The sequence below is a fragment of the Salmo salar genome, chromosome 10 (assembly GCF_965601325.2).
Source record: "Salmo salar chromosome 10, fSalSal1, whole genome shotgun sequence".
Taxonomy (NCBI): Eukaryota; Metazoa; Chordata; class Actinopteri; order Salmoniformes; family Salmonidae; genus Salmo; species Salmo salar.
In genome coordinates this window covers 33,654,992-33,678,324 of record NC_138300.1, presented here as the reverse complement: position 1 = coordinate 33,678,324, position 23,333 = coordinate 33,654,992, and the positions used below count along the sequence as shown (strand labels likewise).

The following is a 23,333-nucleotide window of genomic DNA, read 5'->3' as shown; positions in this document are numbered from 1 at the left end:
TTCGGGCCGGTTGTCTGGGTTCCCTGTTCCTGGCCTCAGACTGGAGAGATTGTGGCCTTAATTCCTCCAGACAGCCATTAAAGCTCTTAGCAGCAGTGGAGATATGCCTAAGTGGCTACGGCAGAACTGTGCCTCTGATGCCCAGAAGGAAGGGGATTTGATTTAAGGGTAGCCAAAGCCCTTAATGACAAGGCACACACGAGACAATGACTAGCATGTCATCTCTGAGGGGAAGACCATATTGTGCTGTGAGTTTCCGCTCGAATAGATAATGCCTTCTAGTTATTTTCAAACCACCTGGGTGATGCACTGGTCACACACCTTGTGTGAGCTTATTACTTGGATCATATTTGGATATACAATCAATTTGATGGTACAGACGCTACAGCTTATTTCATACCCAGCAAGTTCGTCTGGTGACTTGCAGGATGAAGACAGGAAGACAGACAGGTACACCCACAGATGAACAGACAGGGAGACGAACAGACGAACAGACGGACAGACAAACAGACCAGGAGACGGACAGACAGACAGACGGTGAGACAAACAGAGGAGGAGAAGGACAGGGAGACGGACAGACAGGGAGATGGACTGGGGGACAAACTCAGAGACGGACAGATGAACAGACGGTGAGACAAACAGACGGGGAGAAGAACAGGGAGACGGACAGAAAAACGGTTATACAGACAGGGAGACAGACGGAAAGACACACCGACGGGGAGACGGACAGGGACACGGACAGACAGGGAGATGGACCGGGAGACAGACTCTGAGATGGACAGACAAACAGACATGGAGACCGGGAGACAGACGGGGAGACGAACGAACAGGGAGACAAACAGAAGGGGAGACGGACCAGGAGACAGACGGGGAGGCAGACAGATAAAGAGACGGGGAGACGGACAGGGAGACGGACCAGGAGACAGACGGGGAGGCAGACAGATAAAGAGACGGGGAGACGGACAGGGAGACGGACCAGGAGACAGACGGGGAGGCAGACAGATAAAGAGACGGGGAGACGGACAGGGAGACGGACCAGGAGACAGACGGGGAGGCAGACAGATAAAGAGACGGGGAGACAAGGACACCGGTAGACATAAGACGTAGCCTTTGACAGACCTGAACAAATGGTACATATGTTTTTATTAATGGTTATTCAAATATGGCACCAGGATTAGAAGGAAATTGCTGGTTGGGTGGTCTCTGAGATTTACATATCTGAATGGAACTTCTTCATCACTCTCTGAACAGCTATGTTTACTGTGGTTTTCCACTGCCGAAGTTGAAATAATATTATGGGAATTTTGTCTAAGGATTTAATTGCTTACTGTCAGCTTGGCCCAATGTACTGTACTACAGGCTTTGCCATCTGTAGGTGTATCGCAGCGTCTGTATGTGTGTGTGTGTGTGTGTGTGTGTGTGTTGTTTGTCTGTGTGTTGTTTGTGTGTGTGTTGTTTGTCTGTGTGTTGTTTGTGTGTTGTTTGTGTGTTGTTTGTGTGTTGTGTGTGTGTGTGTGTGTGTGTGTGTGTGTGTGTGTGTGTGTGTGTGTGTGTGTGTGTGTGTGTGTGTGTGTGTGTGTGTGTGTGTGTGTGTGTGTGTGTGTGTGCGCATACGAGCGTGCACGTAACATGCTGGTGTAACAGCAGTATTTTGTGTCTGATGTGCATGTAGCTTTAATTACACTAATGGATGTTGAGTGACATGTGAAAGGCTGCTGCTCCTCTCTACTGGTGTAGGGCTCAGTGTTGTTGACTGAAATAGTGTTCTTCTATCCAAACACTTCCCTTGCTTAAGTGGTATATTGCTGACTCGACACGCTTGATGCGAATCAATATAGTAACTCTGAATTAAGGTGAGTTTCCAGCAGAGAGAGAAACACACATGCACACACACATGCATGCTTGGACGGACACACACACACAGACACGCCTCCCTCCTTCTGACAGCCTGGTGGAACACAGGTGGAGGAGGGGGAGTTAGTAACCACAAGTATCCCTGCATAGCAGAGCTCTGACTGGGCCACAAATCATGATCAATGGGCCTCTGCTTGCCTCCACTGTCTGAAACTTCATCCTCTTCTTTGAATGTCAGTCACCACACCAAAACTGAATCGACTGCTCCCCAAACTCTCTGTGTGTCTGTCAGCCGAGTGTTAGAGCTGACTGGCGAGAGTCAAGCCCAATGGCTGGAAAAGTAAGACATAGAGGCCAGTTCAGGATTAAATGTCTCTGTCTGTGATGTATGGACACAGAGCATGACCTGCTCAGACAAACCTCTGATTGAGACAAAACGCTGGAGCCCCCAGAGAGCCAATGGCCTCTCTCCCTCAGACACCACACAGCCTGTTTCTGGGCTTCCATTACTCAGCGCCATTTAATGCTATTTCCTCTATTTGTATCCTCTCAAATGGAGCATGAGGCTGACTGCCACCATTTTAGCTATTGCTTTATGTCCTCCATTTTGCCTTAATGGCATCCTGTCCTCCATATACAGTAATAATACCTGCTGCTGTAATGAGGATTTATATAGAAATGGATCTAGTTTGCTGTGTATGTCTGTGTGTGAGTAGAAGCTCTAACTGGGTCTGATCCAGCCCATAAAAACACAGTAAAAGTTTGTTTTTATGGCTCCACAGAGATGCAGAGACAGGACAATGTTATTTCAGCTTCCGTTGTTGGAGCTTCAACCAAAAGCCTTTACTATGGGAGAGGAAGACACAGAGACCGTTATTTGCTGTCTATATGCAAACACATTCCCAACATTATCAGTTTGTGAAGATTTCAACTGTAGGGATTTGTGTGTGTGTTTGTATGTGTGTGTGTGTGTGTGTGTGTGTGTGTGTGTGTGTGTGTGTGTGTGTGTGTGTGTGTGTGTGTGTGTGTGTGTGTGTGTGTGTGTGTGTGTGTGTGTGTGTGTGTGTGTGTGTGTGTGTGTGTGTGTGTGTGTGTGTGTGTGTTTGCGTGCGTACGTTCCTGTGTATGTGCATGTGCACGTGGGTGTTTGTGTGTTTGTGCCTTTCAAGTGTTATGTTTTGTGTTGCATGTTGAGTGTAGGTACGGGAAAGAAGAATAGTTTGAGAATGCGATTAGTTTCATGAGGGAGAATATGACTTTAAGACCTGCGTGTTGTTTTGTATTCCTGATGTCTCTTCTGTTACCTGTTCTATACATTTGTTTGCTCACATCATTATTCAATCTGTTAGCTGGTCTTATCCACAGCGACTCACAGAGCAGCATAATGCATATCATTATACACTGAATGAATAAAATAAAGAAGCCAGGAAGGATGACAAGAAGCAGAGACTCAGCGGCTCAGTATGACATTATCAAACCACTTTTTATTACAGATGAACAGCCATTAAATACAAATACAATGATCAGGGATGTATGAAAGAAAATATGCAATTATACACTAGCAGGTTGCGTATTGGGTATGTGATGTTGTTGCCTGAGGAGGAATCACTTACCAAGATGATGACCTCAGTCGTGAGGTCAGATAGATGTCGCCTCAGGGCAGCTAGGATCAGGACGTGGAGGTGAGGAGATGGACACAGCCAGAGGGTGATGGGTTGGAGGTCACAACACTTTAACTAATGCTCCTGAGATGGTGGTGACCTTTAACCTTTATCCCTCTGGTTTAATCCCTGTCCATATTGTCTCTAACTGGACTGTGTTGTTAACCGTTGTCACTACTGATCCACCGAGGGTACAGGAGGATTCAGACCGGGTTGACATGTTGTCAGCCATTGTTGACTGATGGCTATCTCCATTTTGCTCCGTGATTCAGTGGCTGTTGTGTGTTCAGTGCATCATAATTCATGACACATGGTAATTGGTGATGAGTCATTGAAAGCAGAATAATGGTTCTATCCATCACAGGTTCCACACACCTCACTGTCCCAGTATCCCATATTTTCTTGCTGGGATGTTGTTGTTGATGCATCACCTCATCCAGCTGGGCCTATGGTGTGTCCCCCTGATTGACCATCCTTCTCTCCCTGTGTGGATTTGCAGGTGTAAAGGTGCGTCTCACTATGGCCTGTCTGCAGACAGGAAGCGGCGTTCCCAGGAGGGTGACTGCACTGACAGCACGTCAGAACTCACCGTTGCCACCCTGCCCGGCGATGGCCCCACCTCCGCTGCCGTCGCCCTCCTATCAGATGATCCCGGCCTCATCAACCCCGCCTTTGACCCCAGCATGGAGGACAACAGCCAATCAGGCAGCACCACCAGCCTGGCAGCCCGCAGCAGTACCAAAAAAAGTGATTGTGAGTGTGCGTACATACGGATGTGTTTGTGATTGTGTAGTTCTGCACCAAGTAACCTTTCTCTGATCTATAAAGCAGTGTGTGTGTGTGCGTATCGAACTGTTTGTCAGTGTGACTGATTGAAAAGCAATAGAAAGCAGGGAGCCAGTGGAGGCTTTCTAGTCACAGTTTCATAGTCCCTCACTCACATAGATACCACCAGTAAACACTATTTAAACATACATTTTACATCATACCCACACACAGGTAAACATCCCAGAACCCATGCTCACTGAAACACAGTATCTGTACTACTTCAAGATTTTTGACAGAAATCCTATTCTTAAATTAGCTTTTGTAGCATTGCTTCTTCACTAATCTTTTATCACAGAGAGAGACAGAGAGAGAGAGACAGAGAGAGAGAAAGGGGGAGAGAGAGAGAGGCAGACAGACAGACAGACAGACAGACAGACAGACAGACAGACAGACAGACAGACAGACAGACAGACAGACAGACAGACAGACAGACAGACAGACAGACAGACAGACAGACAGACAGACAGACAGACAGACAGACAGACAGACAGACAGACAGACAGACAGACAGACAGACAGAGAGAGAGAGATTGAGTTTTAAATCATCTTTATTAGGTCTGGGAACCCACAACACAATAAAAACTCATACAAAACCATAGTTACACATCAATTAAAAACACAACACCAAATCCTCCTCCACACTAACTAAACACAACAGACTTTGAATACCCCATATACTCATAAACAGATCAATATTGTTAACCAGTTTGTAATAGGCTGTCCCCGAATAACCTGTACTTTAGCCCAAATATAAACAGTTGGGAAGAGAAAACCTCTCCCAAAGCTGAGAACCAAGAAGTGATCAGGTCAATCATCCTGACCAACCTGAGACACTGTAAAAACAGATGTTCCAGAGTTTCAGACTCAGCACAGAATGGACACCCCTCCCCAACTGTCGGATCCAGGTGTACCAGATGCAAATTGGTGTCTATGGCTCCATGTATTATCCTCCATTGGAGGTCAGCTGTCCTCTTTTCAATAGGCAGTTTGTGAAAAAGAGGCTCTTCAAAAAGCCACATCCCTGGTGGCGTGCCGGCCTTACGGGACTTGACAAGAACTCTCCAAGCCTGCATAACAGATTCATATAATGGAGTCAGGCCAGACAAATCACCCCCCTCCAGCTTTAAGAGGAAAAGGTATTTGTCTAAGCCCAAACAGCCTGCTCTCCTCATCACTGTGTAGGCTGTGTCGACCCAGCTAGAACCGTCACTGTACAACAGTCTCTGGGCTGCTTGAAGCCGGAAAGCCATGATCCTGGAAGAAATGTCCACCAGGTCTTGCCCATCCTCATGCAGTGGCAGGTACAGGGCCGCAGCTTTAATCCAATGTTGTCCAGACCAGAAGAAATTGACAACAGTCCTCTGAAGCTCTTGTATTGGCTGCAAAATCATTAGTCTGTGCCACAGGGTAGAGGCAGCAAGATTATTAGCTACCAGTACCCTTCCCCTATAAGACATCTGGGGTATCACCCATTTCCACCTTGACATTCTGGCACACCCTTTCTCCACTACACCGTCCCAAAACATGACATCATGTAACAAGTTAACATTAAAATACCAGTAAGGTGATGACCTTCGTGGACAGGACAAGTGAATATCAACAGTAACAATATGGTGAGAAACCCACAGGAGTAATATCACACCTTCCAACCCTACTACAGTAGTGATCAGATACATACAACCTGTCTAACCTTCCAACCCTACTACAGTAGTGATCAGATACATACAACCTGTCTAACCTTCCGACCCTACTACAGTAGTGATCAGATACATACAACCTGTCTAACCTTCCGACCCTACTACAGTTGTGATCAGATACATACAACCTGTCTAACCTTCCAACCCTACTACAGTAGTGATCAGATACATACAACCTGTCTAACCTTCCAACCCTACTACAGTAGTGATCAGATACATACAACCTGTCTAACCTTCCAACCCTACTACAGTATTGATCAGATACATACAACCTGTCTAACCTTGCTGCATTGACACCACCTTCATTAACTTTTAGCCATGTGTACTGCCTAACTTTTGCATTCCTGACTCTCCACACATCAGAAAGCTCAAACTCAGTTAATAGACCAGACAGGCAAGTGGCTGACCGCAGATGAGATTCTTCAGCAGTGTGGTCAACAGTAAAATCTACTGTACAATTCCAGTCCCCCTCAAAAACCAAACACCCCTCTTGGTCACACTGTCTTAAGGTTTCCTTTATTTGATCAAATACAGCAATACGCTCTGTACCCTCATTAAGAGCAGAAACATAAAATAAAAACATAACATCCACCTTGACCAATAAAACCCGTCCCTTGACAATCTCTGTTGTAGATACCACAGTCACCCCTAAGCCTGAGGAAAACAAAATTGCCACCCCAGCGCTGAAATTAGTACCATGACTGAGTATACGCTGCCCCTCCCACCACATACCCCAGTCAACCTTATTTTCCTCATCACTATGTGTCTCCTGTAGAAAAACTACATTAAGTCTTTTCTGTTTTATTACTTCTAATACCCAAGCCCTCTTATTCCTGTCCCTTATCCCAATAATATTAAGAGAACCTACCCTTAGTACCTCCATATAGAAAAGAGAAAGGAAAAGCAGAAGAAACCACAGAGAAACCAAAGAGAAAAAAGAAGACACCCTATGAGGGATGATCATCATCATTATTTTAATTTTCTCTTACCCTGACCACGTTTCCCACTACCTTTTGCTGCTGTAACAGCAGTAACAAATTTCCTCAAGCGAAAACGCTTCTTCTCACTCAACTGGTCTAACCCCACCGTCTTCTGTAACATCACAGCTGACCTCACAAACTTATCAACATCAAAAAAATCTGCCAATTTGACAGATTTCCCAAAAGTCTGATCCAGGAACTCATTTACCTCCTCTAGACTGTAAATTGAGTCGTCACCAGCTACTCTCTTATCAATAGAGATATCCTTCTCCTGATCCTCCTCAACTGAGGCCACAGACCCCTGACTCTTCTGTCACATCCCTCTCAACACTCCCCACTTGCACCCCATCACTCATACCAGGCATCTCCTCCACTACCTGGGAGACTAGCCCCACCTGAACCCCCTCCTGTACATCATTACTCATAGTGGGCATCTCCTCCACTACCTGGGAGATTAGCTCCACATGAACCCCCTCCTGTACCCCAGCACTCGTACTGGGCAACTCCTTACCAGTCTGAGGAAATGGCTCTTCAGATCCATCCTTACCTTCTACAACAATATTTTTCTGCTGCATAACATTTCCCTCTAACACAAGTTGCAACTCCGTGTCCTCAACATGGATAACTTGTTCCTCAGCAGCAGGTGCTTGTGGCTGCTCTACCGTTGTCGGCCCACCTCTCCCTACATCAGTGGGCCCAGGCGTTACGAGGACCACCTCTCCCTACATCAGTGGGCCCAGGCGTTACGAGGACCACCTCTCCCTACATCAGTGGGCCCAGGCGTTACGAGGACCACCTCTCCCTACATCAGTGGGCCCAGGCGTTACGAGGCCCACCTCTCCCTACATCAGTGGGCCCAGGCGTTACGAGGCCCACCTCTCCCTACATCAGTGGGCCCAGGCGTTACGAGGCCCACCTCTCCCTACATCAGTGGGCCCAGGCGTTACGAGGACCACCTCTCCCTACATCAGTTGGCCCAGGCGTTACGAGGACCACCTCTCCCTACATCAGTGGGCCCAGGCGTTACGAGGACCACCTGCGCCCCTCCCTCTGCCTTCTCCCTTTTCGGGCAAGCATGTCGCTTATGGCCAACATCACCACACTCAAAACACCATTGACTACCCGTACTAGCATAAGCCATATACAGTCTGTCATCATACTTGACTTTAAACGATAACTTCAAAGTCTGCTCTGGTGAATCCAAAAACATAAACACCTGTCGCCGAAACGACATAACCTGTTTCAAAGCCGGGTGTTTGCAACCCAACAGGACAATCTTAATTGAACTTGCGAACTTCCCAAATCACAATAACTCGCACTCCAATAGCTCATTGGGAATAAACGGCGGTACATTGGAAATCGTTACCCGGCGTAACTTGAATAAACATTCCTTTAAGAAGTACGCCGTGCTCAACCATACGATCAACAAGGCGCTCTTCTTTAAGAAAAACCACCACCGCTTTATTCACCCGTGATGCATAAGCAACATTCTCATATCCTACCTTCTCTCCTACGACGACCAGAAACTCCTCCACAGTGACAGTAGCTTCAGTAACACACCTAAAGCCGTGCCGAAGTGACAGGGACGGCGTCCCCATGTGGGTCGCCATCCCCGCCAAAACCAGGGTCATTTCGACACAAAAAACAATATACTTAATTCTACCACAACAACTAAATAAAAACAATGATAACCTTAATCATGCATAGGAAGGGGGAAAAAAATATATCACCAAGAAAGGGAAACATAAAAGAAAAACCAAGATATCTAACTCTACACACCACTCACACAATTCCCAGCATGCACCAAACACTCCCAGCATGCAGAGAGAGAGAGAGAGAGAGAAGAGACAGACAGACAGACAGACAGACAGACAGACAGAGAGAGACAGAGAGAGAGAGAGAGAGAGAGAGAGAGAGAGAGAGAGAAGAATGTAAAGAGAGGAAGTGAGAGTGGGTGGAATGAGAATTTAACACAGCCCAGTTCCATTAATATTGAATGACGTGATAGGCCCTCACCCTCCACTCATCCCACCTGTGAACCCTGGAGCCACTCACACCTGTTGTACTCACTCACATCCCCTTCTCAATGTGAACGCGCTGCCGGTGGGGACACCAAATAACGCTGCAACAGCACTTTTGGCCCGGGCCGCCGAGCAGAGCACCCACCGCCATGCAGAGCCACTGCTGCTGAACAAGCTGTCATCTGCAGAAGAGCTGGGTGCTTTTAAAGAATAATGTGGCTGTCAGGAGGCCTATGCAACTCTCCAGGCCCGCAGAGCGAGGGGCGTTGCAGAGGCTCACTGCCCCGCTTTCAGGGGAGCCAGGCTGGGGCTCACACTCCACTGCAGCCTGCTCCACTCTGGTAGAGCCACACTCCCTGTCAGAATCTCGGTAGACTATAGTAGGGTCAGACTGGTGTATTTATACTGCACCAAGTTTTATCTGTTGATTACATGAAACATGACTGCTGCAGTTTACGAAGCTCATCACCCCTGCAGAGTTTATAGGCCCCCTACATCCTGTTTCTCAGCTTTGACATAATGACAAACAAATTAGTGTTTGGGGAATTCATGAATGATTTTGATTGGATTCTCTAAAACAGATGTGTTCAAGCTGTTGTTATGGCTTTTTTAGAGGCAGAGGGAACGAGAGATCTCAGGCATCTGATTGGCTGTGGTGAGGCAGGCTCAGAGACTTGTCCAGGCATGTTCAGTCAGAACAGAGTTGCTCTATAAAGTGTGCCCCTGTCTCTCTGTCCCCTCAGTCCGAAACTATGACCGCACCTCGGTCAGGAGCCGCTCCTTCAGGCGGTTGAACCGTGCATTCAGTGTCCTGCGGAGGACCAAGAGCGGCACCTCCGTGTCCAATGAGACCGCAGAGGAACGAGACAATGCGAGGAACGCCAGTGTGCCCCAGGAAGGTACGAGTGTGTTTGTTTGAGTGAATGATTGTGTGGTTCTTTTTCTGAACCATATGAAACTTGTGTATGCTGTGTTTTATCATTGGGGGTTGTGTTTAGTTCAGTATGATGTCAGTGGGGGTTGTGTTTAGTTCAGAATCACGTCAGTGGGGGTTGTGTTTAGTTCAGTATGAAGTCATTGGGGGTTGTGTTTAGTTCAGAATCACGTCAGTGGGGGTTGTGTTTAGTTCAGTATGATGTCAGTGGGGGTTGTGTTTAGTTCACTATGACGTCAGTGGGGGTTGTGTTTAGTTCAGTATGATGTCAGTGTGGGTTGTGTTTAGTTCACTGTGATGTCAGTGGGGGTTGTGTTTAGTTCACTATTGACATCAGTGGGGGTTGTATTTAGTTCAGTATGATGTCAGTGGGGGTTGTGTTTTGTTCAGTACGATGTCAGTGGGGGTTGTGTTTAGTTCAGTATGATGTCAGTGGGGGTTGTGTTTAGTTTAGTATGATGTCATTGGGGGTTGTGTTTAGTTCAGTACGAAGTCAGTGGGGTTGTGTTTAGTTCAGTATGATGTCACTGGGGGTTGTGTTTAGTTCAGTATGAAGTGAGTGGGGTTGGGTTTAGTATAGTATAATGTCAGTGGGGGTTGTGTTTAGTTCAGCATGATGTCAGTGGTGTTGGGTTTAGTTTAATATAATGTCATTGGGGGTTGTGTTTCAGTCCAGTACGAAATCAGTGGGGGTTGTGTTTAGTTCAGTATGATGTCAGTGGGGGTTGTGTTTAGTTCAGTATGATGTCGGTTGGGGTTGTGTTTAGTTTAGTATGACGTCCGTGGGGGTTGTGTTTAGTTCAGTATGATGTCAGTGGGGGTTGTGCTTAGTTTAGTATAATGTCCGTGGGGGTTGTGTTTAGTTCAGTATGATGTCGGTTGGGGTTGTGTTTAGTTTAGTATGACGTCCGTGGGGGTTGTGTTTAGTTCAGTATGATGTCAGTGGGGGTTGTGCTCAGTTCAGTATGACGTCATTGGGGGTGTGCTCAGTTCAGTAAGACGTCAGTAGGGTTGTGTTTAGTTCAGTATGATGTCAGTGGGGGGTTTGATTAATTCAGCATGACGTCAGTGGGGGTTGTGCTCAGTTCAGTATGACGTCCTTGGGGGTTGGGTTTAGTTCACTATGACGTCAGTGGGGTTGGGTTAAGTTCAGTATGACGTCAGTGGGGTTGGGTTAAGTTCAGTATGACGTCAGTGGGGTTGGGTTTAGTACAGTATAATGTCAGTGGGGGTTGTGTTTAGTTCAGTATGACGTCAGTGGGGGTTGTGGTCAGTATGATGTCAATTGGGGTTGTGTTAAGTTCTGTATGATGTCAATGAGGGTTGTGTTTAGTTCGCTATGACGTCAGAGGTGGTTGTGTTTAGTTCACAATGACGTCAGTGGGGGTTGTGTTTAGTTCAGTATGATGTCAATGGGGGTTGTGATTAGTTCAGTATGACGTCAGTGGGGGTTGTGTTTAGTTCAGTATGATTTCAGTTGGGTTGTGTTTAGTTCACTATTATGTCAGTGGGGGTTGTGTTTAGTTCACTATGACATCAGTGGGGTTTGTTTTTAGTTCACTATGACATCAGTGGGGGTTGTGTTTAGTTAAGTATGACATCAGTGGGGGTTGTGTTTAGTTAAGTGTGACGTCAGTGGGGGTTGTGTTAATTTCAGTATGAAGTCAGTACGGGGTTGTGTTTAGTTCAGTGTGACGTCAGTGGGGGTTGTGTTTAGTTCAGTATGATGTCAGTGGGGGTTGTGTTTAGTTCAACATAACATAAGTGGAGGTACTGTTTAGTTCAGTATGATGTCAGTGGGGGTTGTGTTTAGTTCAGTACGAAGTCAGTGGAGTTGTCTTTTGTTCAGTATGACGTCAGTGGGGGTTGTGTTTAGTTCAGTATGATGTCAGTGGGGGATGTGTTTAGTTCAGTATGAATGTCAGTGGGGTATGTGTTTAGTTCGGTATGAAGTCAGTGGGGTTGTGTTAAGATCAGTATGATGTCAGTGGGGGTTGTGTTTAGTTCAGTATGATGTCAGTGGGGGTTGTGTTTCGTTCAGTATGATGTCAGTTGGGGGTTGTGTTTAGTTCAGTATGATGTCAGTGGGGGTTGTGTTTAGTTCAGTATTAAGTCAGTGGGGTTGTGTTTAGTTCAGTATGATGTCAGTGGGGGTTGTGTTTCTTTCAGTATGATGTCATTGGGGGTTGTGTTTAGTTCAGTATGATGTCAGTGGGTGTTGTGTTTAGTTCAGTATGATGTCAGCGGGTGTTGTGTTCAGTATGATGTCAGTGGGGGTTGTGTTTAGTTCAGTATGATGTCAGTGGGGGTTGTGTTTAGTTCAGTATGATGCCAGTGGGGGTTGTGTTTAGTTCAGTATGATTTAAGGGGGGTTGTGTTTAGTTCAGTATGATTTAAGGGGGGTTGTGTTTAGTTCAGTATGATGTCAGTACGGGGTTGTCTTTAGTTTAGTATTATGTCAGTGGTTTTTGTGTTTAGTTTAGTATGATGTCAGTGGGGGTTGTGTTTAGTTCAGTATGATGTCAGTACGGGGTTGTCTTTAGTTTAGTATTATGTCAGTGGTTTTTGTGTTTAGTTTAGTATGATGTCAGTGGGGGTTGTGTTTAGTTCAGTATGATGTCAGTGGGGGTTGTGTTTAGTTCAGTGTGACGTCAGTGGGGGTTGTGTTTAGTTCAGTATGATGTCAGCGGCGGTTGTGTTTAGTTCAGTATGACGTCAGTGGGGGTTGTGTTTAGTTCAGTATGACGTCAGTGGGGGTTGTGTTTAGTTTAGTATAATGACAGTGGGGATTGTATTTAGTTCAGTACGAAGTCAGTGGAATTGTGTTTAGTTCACTATGACGTCAGTGGGGGTTGTGTTTACTTCAGTATGACATCAGTGGGGGTTGTGTTTAGTTCAGAATGATGTCAGTGGGGTTTGTGTTTAGTTCAGAATGATGTCAGTAGAGGGTTGTGTTTAGTTTTGTTTGATGTCAGTGGGGGTTGTGTTTAGTTGAACATAACATCAGTGGAGGTACTGTTTAGTTCAGCATGATGTCAGCGGGGGTTGTGTTTAGTTCAGCATGATGTCAGCGAGGGTTGTGTTAAGTTCAGTATGATGTCAGTGGGGGTTGTGTTTAGTTCAGAATGATGTCAGTGGGGTTTGTGTTTAGTTCCGTATGATGTCAGTGGGGGTTGTGTTTAGTTCAGTATGATGTCAGTGGGGTTTGTGTTTAGTTCAGTATGATGTCAGTGGGGGTTGTGTTTAGTTCACTGTTATGTCAGTGGGGTTTGTGTTTAGTTCACTATTGACGTCAGTGGGGGTTGTGTTTAGTTCAGGATGATGTCAGTGGGGGTTGTGTTCAGTTCAGATTGATTTCAGTGGGGGTTGTGTTTAGTTCAGTATGACGTCAGTGGGGGTTGGGTTCAGTTCAGTATGATGACAGTGGAGGTTGTGTTTAGTTCAGTATGACATCAGTGGGGGTTGTGTTTAGTTCAGTGTGATGCCAGTGGGGGTTGTGTTTAGTTCAGTATGATGTCAGTGGGGGTTGTGTTTAGTTCAGTATGACTTCAGTGTGGGTTGTGTTTAGTTCAGTATGATGTCAGTACAGGGTTGTGTTTAGTTTTGTTTGATGTCAGTGGGGGTTGTGTTTAGTTGAACATAACATCAGTGGAGGTACTGTTTAGTTTAGTATGATGTCAGTGGGTGTTGTGTTTTGTTCAGTATGACATCATTGGGGTTTGTGTTTAGTTCAGGATGAAGTCAGAAGGGGTTGGGTATAGTTTAGTATAATGTCAGTGGGGGTTGTGTTTAGTTCAGTATGAAGTCAGTGAGGGTTGTGTTTAGTTCAGTATGAAGTCAGTGAGGGTTGTGTTTAGTTCACCATTATGTCAGTGGGGTTTGTGTTTAGTTCAGTATGACGTCAGTGGGGGTTGTGTTTAGTTCAGTATGACGTCAGTGGGGGTTGTGTTTAGTTCAGTGTGACGTCAGTGGGGGTTGTGTTTAGTTCAGTATGATGTCAGCGGCGGTTGTGTTTAGTTCAGTATGACGTCAGTGGGGGTTGTGTTTAGTTCAGTATGACGTCAGTGGGGGTTGTGTTTAGTTTAGTATAATGACAGTGGGGATTGTATTTAGTTCAGTACGAAGTCAGTGGAATTGTGTTTAGTTCACTATGACGTCAGTGGGGGTTGTGTTTAGTTCACTATGACGTCAGTGAGGGTTGTGTTTAGTTCACTATGACGTCAGTGAGGGTTGTGTTTAGTTTAGGATGATGTCAGTGGGGGTTGTGTTCAGTTCAGATTGATTTCAGTGGGGGTTGTGTTTAGTTCAGTATGACGTCAGTGGGGGTTGGGTTCAGTTCAGTATGATGACAGTGGGGGTTGTGTTTAGTTCAGTATGACATCAGTGGGGGTTGTGTTTAGTTCAGTGTGATGTCAGTGGGGGTTGTTTTTAGTTCACTATGATGTCAGTGGGGGTTGTGTTTAGTTCAGTATGACATCAGTGGGGGTTGTGTTTAGTTCAGTATGATGTCAGTACAGGGTTGTGTTTAGTTTTGTTTGATGTCAGTGAGGGTTGTGTTTAGTTGAACATAACATCAGTGGAGGTACTGTTTAGTTTAGTATGATGTCAGTGGGTGTTGTGTTTTGTTCAGTATGACGTCATTGGGGTTTGTGTTTAGTTCAGGATGAAGTCAGAAGGGGTTGGGTATAGTTTAGTATAATGTCAGTGGGGGTTGTGTTTAGTTCAGTATGAAGTCAGTGAGGGTTGTGTTAAGTTCAGTATGATGTCAGTGAGGGTTGTGTTTAGTTCACCATTATGTCAGTGGGGGTTGTTTTTAGTTCACTATGACGTCAGTGGGGGTTGTGTTTACTTCAGTATGACATCAGTGGGGGTTGTGTTTAGTTCACTATTATGACAGTGGGGTTTGTGTTTATTTCAGTATGATATCAGTGGGGGTTGTGTTTAGTTCACTATGACGTCAGTGGGGGTTGTGTTTAGTTCACTATGACGTCAGTGGGGGTTGTGTTTAGTTAACTATGACGTCAGTGGGGGTTGTGTTTACTTCAGTATGACATCAGTGGGGGTTGTGTTTAGTTCAGAATGATGTCAGTGGGGTTTGTGTTTAGTTCAGAATGATGTCAGTAGAGGGTTGTGTTTAGTTTTGTTTGATGTCAGTGGGGGTTGTGTTTAGTTGAACATAACATCAGTGGAGGTACTGTTTAGTTCAGCATGATGTCAGCGGGGGTTGTGTTTAGTTCAGCATGATGTCAGCGAGGGTTGTGTTTAGTTCAGTATGACGTCAATGGGGGTTGTGTTTAGTTCAGTATGAAGTCATTGGGGGTTGTGTTAAGTTCAGTATGATGTCAGTGGGGGTTGTGTTTAGTTCAGAATCACGTCAGTGGGGGTTGTGTTTAGTTCAGAATGATGTCAGTGGGGTTTGTGTTTAGTTCAGTATGATGTCAGTGGGGGTTGTGTTTAGTTCAGAATGATGTCAGTGGGGTTTGTGTTTAGTTCAGTATGATGTCAGTGGGGGTTGTGTTTAGTTCACTGTTATGTCAGTGGGGTTTGTGTTTAGTTCACTATTGACGTCAGTGGGGGTTGTGTTTAGTTCAGTATGACGTCAGTGGGGGTTGTTTTTTGTTCAGTATGACGTCAGTGGGGGTTGTTTTTTGTTCAGTATGATGTCAGTGGGGGTTGTTTTTTGTTCAGTATGATGTCAGTGGGGGTTGTGTTTAGTTCAGTATGATGTCAGTGGGGGTTGTGTTTAGTTCAGTATGATGTCAGTGGGGGTTGTTTTTTGTTCAGTATAATGTCAGTGGGGGTTGTGTTTAGTTTAATATAATGTCATTGGGGGTTGTGTTTAGTTCAGTACGAAATCAATGGAGTTGTGTTTAGTTCAGTATGACATCAGTGGGGGTTGTGTTTAGTTCAGTATGATGTCAGTGGGGGTTGTGTTTAGTTCAGTATGAAGTCAGTGGGGGTTGTGCTCAGTTCAGTATGATGTCAGTGGGGGTTGTGCTTAGTTTAGTATAATGTCCGTGGGGGTTGTGTTTAGTTCAGTATGATGTCGGTTGGGGTTGTGTTTAGTTCAGCATGATGTCAGTGGGGGTTGTTCTCAGTTCAGTATGACGTCATTGGGGGTTGTGCTCAGTTCAGTAAGACGTCAGTGGGGTTGTGTTTAGTTCAGTATGACGTCATTGGGGTTTGTGTTTAGTTCAGTATGATGTCAGTGGGGGTTGTGATTAGTTCAGTATGAAGTCAGTGGCGTTGTGTTTAGTTCAGGATGAAGTCAGAAGGGGTTGGGTATAGTTTAGTATAATGTCAGTGGGGGTTGTGTTTAGTTCAGTATGAAGTCAGTGAGGGTTGTGTTTAGTTCAGTATGAAGTCAGTGGGGTTTGTGTTTAGTTCAGTATGATATCAGTGGGGGTTGTCTTTAGTTCACCATTATGTCAGTGGGGGTTGTTTTTAGTTCACTATGACGTCAGTGGGGGTTGTGTTTACTTCAGTATGACATCAGTGGGGGTTGTGTTTAGTTCACTATTATGACAGTGGGGTTTGTGTTTATTTCAGTATGATATCAGTGGGGGTTGTGTTTAGTTCACTATGACGTCAGTGGGGGTTGTGTTTAGTTCACTATGACGTCAGTGGGGGTTGTGTTTAGTTCACTATTATGACAGTGGGGTTTGTGTTTATTTCAGTATGATATCAGTGGGGGTTGTGTTTAGTTCACCATTATGTTAGTGGGGGTTATCAGTGGGGGTTGTGTTTAGTTCAGTATGATTTCAGTGGGGGTTGTGTTTAGTTCAGTATGATGTCAGTGGGGGTTGTGTTTAGTTCAGTACGACATCAGTGGGGGTTGTGTTTAGTTCAGTATGATGTCAGTACAGGGTTGTGTTTAGTTTTGTTTGATGTCAGTGAGGGTTGTGTTTAGTTGAACATAACATCAGTGGAGGTACTGTTTAGTTTAGTATGATGTCAGTGGGTGTTGTGTTTTGTTCAGTATGACGTCATTGGGGTTTGTGTTTAGTTCAGTATGAAGTCAGTGAGGGTTGTGTTAAGTTCAGTATGAAGTCAGTGAGGGTTGTGTTTAGTTCACCATTATGTCAGTGGGGGTTGTTTTTAGTTCACTATGACGTCAGTGGGGGTTGTGTTTACTTCAGTATGACATCAGTGGGGGTTGTGTTTAGTTCACTATTATGACAGTGGGGTTTGTGTTTATTTCAGTATGATATCAGTGGGGGTTGTGTTTAGTTCACTATGACGTCAGTGGGGGTTGTGTTTAGTTCACTATGACGTCAGTGGGGGTTGTGTTTAGTTCACTATGACGTCAGTGGGGGTTGTGTTTACTTCAGTATGACATCAGTGGGGGTTGTGTTTAGTTCAGAATGATGTCAGTGGGGTTTGTGTTTAGTTCAGAATGATGTCAGTAGAGGGTTGTGTTTAGTTTTGTTTGATGTCAGTGGGGGTTGTGTTTAGTTGAACATAACATCAGTGGAGGTACTGTTTAGTTCAGCATGATGTCAGCGGGGGTTGTGTTTAGTTCAGCATGATGTCAGCGAGGGTTGTGTTTAGTTCAGTATGACGTCAATGGGGGTTGTGTTTAGTTCAGTATGAAGTCATTGGGGGTTGTGTTAAGTTCAGTATGATGTCAGTGGGGGTTGTGTTTAGTTCAGAATCACGTCAGTGGGGGTTGTGTTTAGTTCAGAATGATGTCAGTGGGGTTTGTGTTTAGTTCAGTATGATGTCAGTGGGGGTTGTGTTTAGTTCAGAATGATGTCAGTGGGGTTTGTGTTTAGTTCAGTATGATGTCAGTGGGGGTTGTGTTTAGTTCACTGTTATGTCAGTGGGGTTTGTGTTTAGTTCACTATTGACGTCAGTGGGGGTTGTGTTTAGTTCAGTATGACGTCAGTGGGGGTTGTTTTTTGTTCAGTATGACGTCAGTGGGGGTTGTTTTTTGTTCAGTATGATGTCAGTGGGGGTTGTTTTTTGTTCAGTATGATGTCAGTGGGGGTTGTGTTTAGTTCAGTATGATGTCAGTGGGGGTTGTGTTTAGTTCAGTATGATGTCAGTGGGGGTTGTTTTTTGTTCAGTATAATGTCAGTGGGGGTTGTGTTTAGTTTAATATAATGTCATTGGGGGTTGTGTTTAGTTCAGTACGAAATCAATGGAGTTGTGTTTAGTTCAGTATGACATCAGTGGGGGTTGTGTTTAGTTCAGTATGATGTCAGTGGGGGTTGTGTTTAGTTCAGTATGAAGTCAGTGGGGATTGTGTTTAGGTCAGTATGACGTCAGTGGAGGTTGTGTTTAGTTCTGTATGACGTCAGTGGGGGTTGTGCTCAGTTCAGTATGATGTCAGTGGGGGTTGTGCTTAGTTTAGTATAATGTCCGTGGGGGTTGTGTTTAGTTCAGTATGATGTCGGTTGGGGTTGTGTTTAGTTTAGTATGACGTCCGTGGGGTTTGTGTTTAGTTCAGCATGATGTCAGTGGGGGTTGTTCTCAGTTCAGTATGACGTCATTGGGGGTTGTGCTCAGTTCAGTAAGACGTCAGTGGGGTTGTGTTTAGTTCAGTATGACGTCATTGGGGTTTGTGTTTAGTTCAGTATGAAGTCAGTGGCGTTGTGTTTAGTTCAGGATGAAGTCAGAAGGGGTTGGGTATAGTTTATTATGAAGTCAGTGAGGGTTGTGTTTAGTTCAGTATGAAGTCAGTGGGGTTGGGTTTAGTTTAGTATAATGTCATTGGGGGTTGTGTTTAGTTCAGTACGAAGTCAGTGGGGCTTGTGTTTCGTTCAGTATGATGTCAGTGGGGGTTGTGTTCAATTCAGTATGATGTCAGTGGGGGTTGTGTTAAGTTCTGTATGAAGTCAGTGAGGGTTGTGTTTTGTTCAGTCTGATGACAGTGGGGGTTGTGTTTAGTTCAGTATGATTTCAGTGGGGGTTGTGTTAAGTTCTGTATGAAGTCAGTGAGGGTTGTGTTTTGTTCAGTCTGATGACAGTGGGGGTTGTGTTTAGTTCAGTATGATTTCAGTGGGGGTTTGTTTAGTTCTGTATGACGTCGGTTGGGGTTGTTTTTTGTTCAGTATGATGTCATTGGGGGTTGTGTTTAGTTCAGTATGAAGTGAGTGGAGTTGGGTTTAGTATAGTATAATGTCAGTGGGGGTTGGGTTTAGTTTAATATAATGTCATTGGGGGTTTTGTTTAGTTCAGTACGAAATCAATGGAGTTGTGTTTAGTTCAGTATGACATCAGTGGGGGTTGTGTTTAGTTCAGTATGATGTCAGTGGGGGTTGTGTTTAGTTCAGTATGAAGTCAGTGGGGATTGTGTTTAGGTCAGTATGACGTCAGTGGAGGTTGTGTTTAGTTCTGTATGACGTCAGTGGGGGTTGTGCTCAGTTCAGTATGATGTCAGTGGGGGTTGTGCTTAGTTTAGTATAATGTCCGTGGGGGTTGTGTTTAGTTCAGTATGATGTCGGTTGGGGTTGTGTTTAGTTTAGTATGACGTCCGTGGGGGTTGTGTTTAGTTCAGCATGATGTCAGTGGGGGTTGTTCTCAGTTCAGTATGACGTCATTGGGGGTTGTGTTTAGTTCAGGATGAAGTCAGAAGGGGTTGGGTATAGTTTAGTATAATGTCAGTGGGGGTTGTGTTTAGTTCAGTATGAAGTCAGTGAGGGTTGTGTTAAGTTCAGTATGAAGTCAGTGAGGGTTGTGTTTACTTCAGTATGACATCAGTGGCGGTTGTGTTTAGTTCACTATTATGACAGTGGGGTTTGTGTTTATTTCAGTATGATATCAGTGGGGGTTGTGTTTAGTTCACTATGACGTCAGTGGGGGTTGTGTTTAGTTCACTATGACGTCAGTGGGGGTTGTGTTTAGTTAACTATGACGTCAGTGGGGGTTGTGTTTACTTCAGTATGACATCAGTGGGGGTTGTGTTTAGTTCAGAATGATGTCAGTGGGGTTTGTGTTTAGTTCAGAATGATGTCAGTAGAGGGTTGTGTTTAGTTTTGTTTGATGTCAGTGGGGGTTGTGTTTAGTTGAACATAACATCAGTGGAGGTACTGTTTAGTTCAGCATGATGTCAGCGGGGGTTGTGTTTAGTTCAGCATGATGTCAGCGAGGGTTGTGTTTAGTTCAGTATGACGTCAATGGGGGTTGTGTTTAGTTCAGTATGAAGTCATTGGGGGTTGTGTTAAGTTCAGTATGATGTCAGTGGGGGTTGTGTTTAGTTCAGAATCACGTCAGTGGGGGTTGTGTTTAGTTCAGAATCACGTCAGTGGGGGTTGTGTTTAGTTCAGAATGATGTCAGTGGGGTTTGTGTTTAGTTCAGTATGATGTCAGTGGGGGTTGTGTTTAGTTCAGAATGATGTCAGTGGGGTTTGTGTTTAGTTCAGTATGATGTCAGTGGGGGTTGTGTTTAGTTCACTGTTATGTCAGTGGGGTTTGTGTTTAGTTCACTATTGACGTCAGTGGGGGTTGTGTTTAGTTCAGTATGACGTCAGTGGGGGTTGTTTTTTGTTCAGTATGACGTCAGTGGGGGGTTGTTTTTTGTTCAGTATGATGTCAGTGGGGGTTGTTTTTTGTTCAGTATGATGTCAGTGGGGGTTGTGTTTAGTTCAGTATGATGTCAGTGGGGGTTGTGTTTAGTTCAGTATGATGTCAGTGGGGGTTGTTTTTTGTTCAGTATAATGTCAGTGGGGGTTGTGTTTAGTTTAATATAATGTCATTGGGGGTTGTGTTTAGTTCAGTACGAAATCAATGGAGTTGTGTTTAGTTCAGTATGACATCAGTGGGGGTTGTGTTTAGTTCAGTATGATGTCGGTTGGGGTTGTGTTTAGTTCAGCATGATGTCAGTGGGGGTTGTTCTCAGTTCAGTATGACGTCATTGGGGGTTGTGCTCAGTTCAGTAAGACGTCAGTGGGGTTGTGTTTAGTTCAGTATGACGTCATTGGGGTTTGTGTTTAGTTCAGTATGATGTCAGTGGGGGTTGTGATTAGTTCAGTATGAAGTCAGTGGCGTTGTGTTTAGTTCAGGATGAAGTCAGAAGGGGTTGGGTATAGTTTAGTATAATGTCAGTGGGGGTTGTGTTTAGTTCAGTATGAAGTCAGTGAGGGTTGTGTTTAGTTCAGTATGAAGTCAGTGGGGTTTGTGTTTAGTTCAGTATGATATCAGTGGGGGTTGTCTTTAGTTCACCATTATGTCAGTGGGGGTTGTTTTTAGTTCACTATGACGTCAGTGGGGGTTGTGTTTACTTCAGTATGACATCAGTGGGGGTTGTGTTTAGTTCACTATTATGACAGTGGGGTTTGTGTTTATTTCAGTATGATATCAGTGGGGGTTGTGTTTAGTTCACTATGACGTCAGTGGGGGTTGTGTTTAGTTCACTATGACGTCAGTGGGGGTTGTGTTTAGTTCACTATTATGACAGTGGGGTTTGTGTTTATTTCAGTATGATATCAGTGGGGGTTGTGTTTAGTTCACCATTATGTTAGTGGGGGTTGTTTTTAGTTCACTATGACATCAGTGGGGGTTGTGTTTATTTCAGCATGATGTCAGTTGTGTTGGGATTATTTTAGTATAATGTCAGTGGGGGTTGTGTTTAGTTCAGTATGACGTCAGTGGGGGTTGTGTAAAGTTCAGTATGATGTCAATTGGAGTTGTGTTTAGTTCAGTACGATGTCAATGAGGGTTGTGTTTGACGTCAGTGGGGGTTGTGTTCAGTTCAGTATGAAGTCAGTGGGGGTTGTGTTCAATTCAGTATGATGTCAGTGGGGGTTGTGATTAGTTCAGTACAACGTCAGTGGGGGTTGTGTTTAGTTCAGTACGACATCAGTGGGGGTTGTGTTTAGTTCAGTATGATTTCAGTGGGGGTTGTGTTTAGTTCAGTATGATGTCAGTGGGGGTTGTGTTTAGTTCAGTACGACATCAGTGGGGGTTGTGTTTAGTTCAGTATGATTTCAGTGGGGGTTGTGTTTAGTTCAGTATGATGTCAGTGGGGGTTGTGTTTATTGTTCAGTATGATGTCAGTGGGGGTTGTGTTTAGTTTAGTATAATGTCAGTGGGGTAGGGTTTAGTTCGGTATGATGTCAGTGGGGGTTGTGTTTAGTTCAGTATGACGTCTGTGGGGGTTGTGTTTAGTTCAGTATGAAGTCAGTGGGGTTGGGTTTAGTTTAGTATAATGTCATTGGGGGTTGTGTTTAGTTCAGTACGAAGTCAGTGGGGCTTGTGTTTCGTTCAGTATGATGTCAGTGGGGGTTGTGTTCAATTCAGTATGATGTCAGTGGGGGTTGTGTTAAGTTCTGTATGAAGTCAGTGAGGGTTGTGTTTTGTTCAGTCTGATGACAGTGGGGGTTGTGTTTAGTTCAGTATGATTTCAGTGGGGGTTTGTTTAGTTCTGTATGACGTCGGTTGGGGTTGTTTTTTGTTCAGTATGATGTCATTGGGGGTTGTGTTTAGTTCAGTATGAAGTGAGTGGAGTTGGGTTTAGTATAGTATAATGTCAGTGGGGGTTGGGTTTAGTTTAATATAATGTCATTGGGGGTTTTGTTTAGTTCAGTACGAAATCAATGGAGTTGTGTTTAGTTCAGTATGACATCAGTGGGGGTTGTGTTTAGTTCAGTATGATGTCAGTGGGGGTTGTGTTTAGTTCAGTATGAAGTCAGTGGGGATTGTGTTTAGGTCAGTATGACGTCAGTGGAGGTTGTGTTTAGTTCTGTATGACGTCAGTGGGGGTTGTGCTCAGTTCAGTATGATGTCAGTGGGGGTTGTGCTTAGTTTAGTATAATGTCCGTGGGGGTTGTGTTTAGTTCACTATGACGTCAGTGGGGGTTGTGTTTACTTCAGTATGACATCAGTGGGGGTTGTGTTTAGTTCAGAATGATGTCAGTGGGGTTTGTGTTTGGTTCAGAATGATGTCAGTAGAGGGTTGTGTTTAGTTTTGTTTGATGTCAGTGGGGGTTGTGTTTAGTTGAACATAACATCAGTGGAGGTACTGTTTAGTTCAGCATGATGTCAGCGGGGGTTGTGTTTAGTTCAGCATGATGTCAGCGAGGGTTGTGTTTAGTTCAGTATGACGTCAATGGGGGTTGTGTTTAGTTCAGTATGAAGTCATTGGGGGTTGTGTTTAGTTCAGAATCACGTCAGTGGGGGTTGTGTTTAGTTCAGAATGATGTCAGTGGGGTTTGTGTTTAGTTCAGTATGATGTCAGTGGGGGTTGTGTTTAGTTCAGAATGATGTCAGTGGGGTTTGTGTTTAGTTCAGTATGATGTCAGTGGGGGTTGTGTTTAGTTCACTGTTATGTCAGTGGGGTTTGTGTTTAGTTCACTATTGACGTCAGTGGGGGTTGTGTTTAGTTCAGTATGACGTCAGTGGGGGTTGTTTTTTGT

At 44.7% G+C, this 23,333-nt stretch overlaps 1 protein-coding gene across 5 annotated transcripts in view; it reads left to right on the top strand.

Annotated features, from left to right (window-relative positions):
• The window catches only part of LOC106560268 (E3 ubiquitin-protein ligase LNX), an 88,169-nt gene that overhangs the window by 38,395 nt on the left and 26,441 nt on the right, over window positions 1–23,333 (top strand). For 4 of the 5 annotated variants that reach the window (XM_014122978.3, XM_014122977.3, XM_014122979.3 and 1 more), the window contains 2 exons: window positions 4,015–4,274; window positions 9,785–9,940. In XM_014122978.3, coding sequence (XP_013978453.3) covers window positions 4,015–4,274; window positions 9,785–9,940 — 416 coding nt within the window. The remainder of the gene's footprint in view (window positions 1–4,014; window positions 4,275–9,784; window positions 9,941–23,333) is intronic. The other variant, XM_014122981.3, reaches the window with a different exon arrangement.